Raw genomic sequence first — 474 nt, 5'->3', positions numbered from 1 at the left:
GGGGGTGGAGAATACGTACCGCTCATCCCGCATTAACAGGACAAACCCTCAGACGGAGACACTGGGATAGAGGTGGGTGGGGGTGGGGGCGAGGCGGGAGGAGAGGCCGGTCCCGCCCGCCCGCGGTGGCTCGGAGGAGGCTGTAGCTGGCACAGGCTCTGCCTCTTTTTCCGCGAATGGCCGCCGCTGGGCTGTGGCGTAGCAGCTCCTCTCTCCGCCCGAGCCCGGCTGACTCGCCCTTGATTGACAGCGGCGGCGCGCGGCGCGGGCGGTGGCGCGGGCCGGGGGCGGGGCCAGGGCGGTGCGAGCCCGGCTGACTCCCCACCCCCCTCGGCCTCTCTCCGCCGGAGCTGCCGACTCTCCACCCCTTCCCCCAGCGGATTGGCCGCCGACCTGCCGGGGGCCGGGGCGCTGGGGCCGCCTCCTCTCCACCCCCTTTCTCGGGGTTATTCTTTCTGCAGCTTTTCTTTTCCT

At 71.3% G+C, this 474-nt stretch overlaps 1 protein-coding gene across 3 annotated transcripts in view; it reads right to left on the bottom strand.

The window, feature by feature from the left end:
• SP4 (Sp4 transcription factor) overlaps positions 1 to 239 on the bottom strand; it is a 59,403-nt gene extending 59,164 nt beyond the window's left edge. For 2 of the 3 annotated variants that reach the window (XR_005652692.1, XM_039862505.1), the window contains exon 1: positions 20 to 213. Coding sequence is in view for 1 of the 3 variants with exons in the window: in XM_039862504.1 (XP_039718438.1) it covers positions 20 to 26 (7 nt within the window). In the remaining 2 variants the exon portion in view is untranslated. Of the gene's footprint in view, positions 1 to 19 lie in introns of all 3 variants that reach the window. The other variant, XM_039862504.1, reaches the window with a different exon arrangement.
• Between the last annotated feature and the right edge of the window lie 235 nt (positions 240 to 474).

This window comes from Pteropus medius, unplaced genomic scaffold (assembly GCF_902729225.1).
Source record: "Pteropus medius unplaced genomic scaffold, Ma_sr-lr_union100, whole genome shotgun sequence".
In the NCBI taxonomy this organism is placed as follows: Eukaryota; Metazoa; Chordata; class Mammalia; order Chiroptera; family Pteropodidae; genus Pteropus; species Pteropus medius.
Note: the sequence above shows the minus strand (reverse complement) of the source record. Positions and strands in the feature narration are given on the sequence as shown.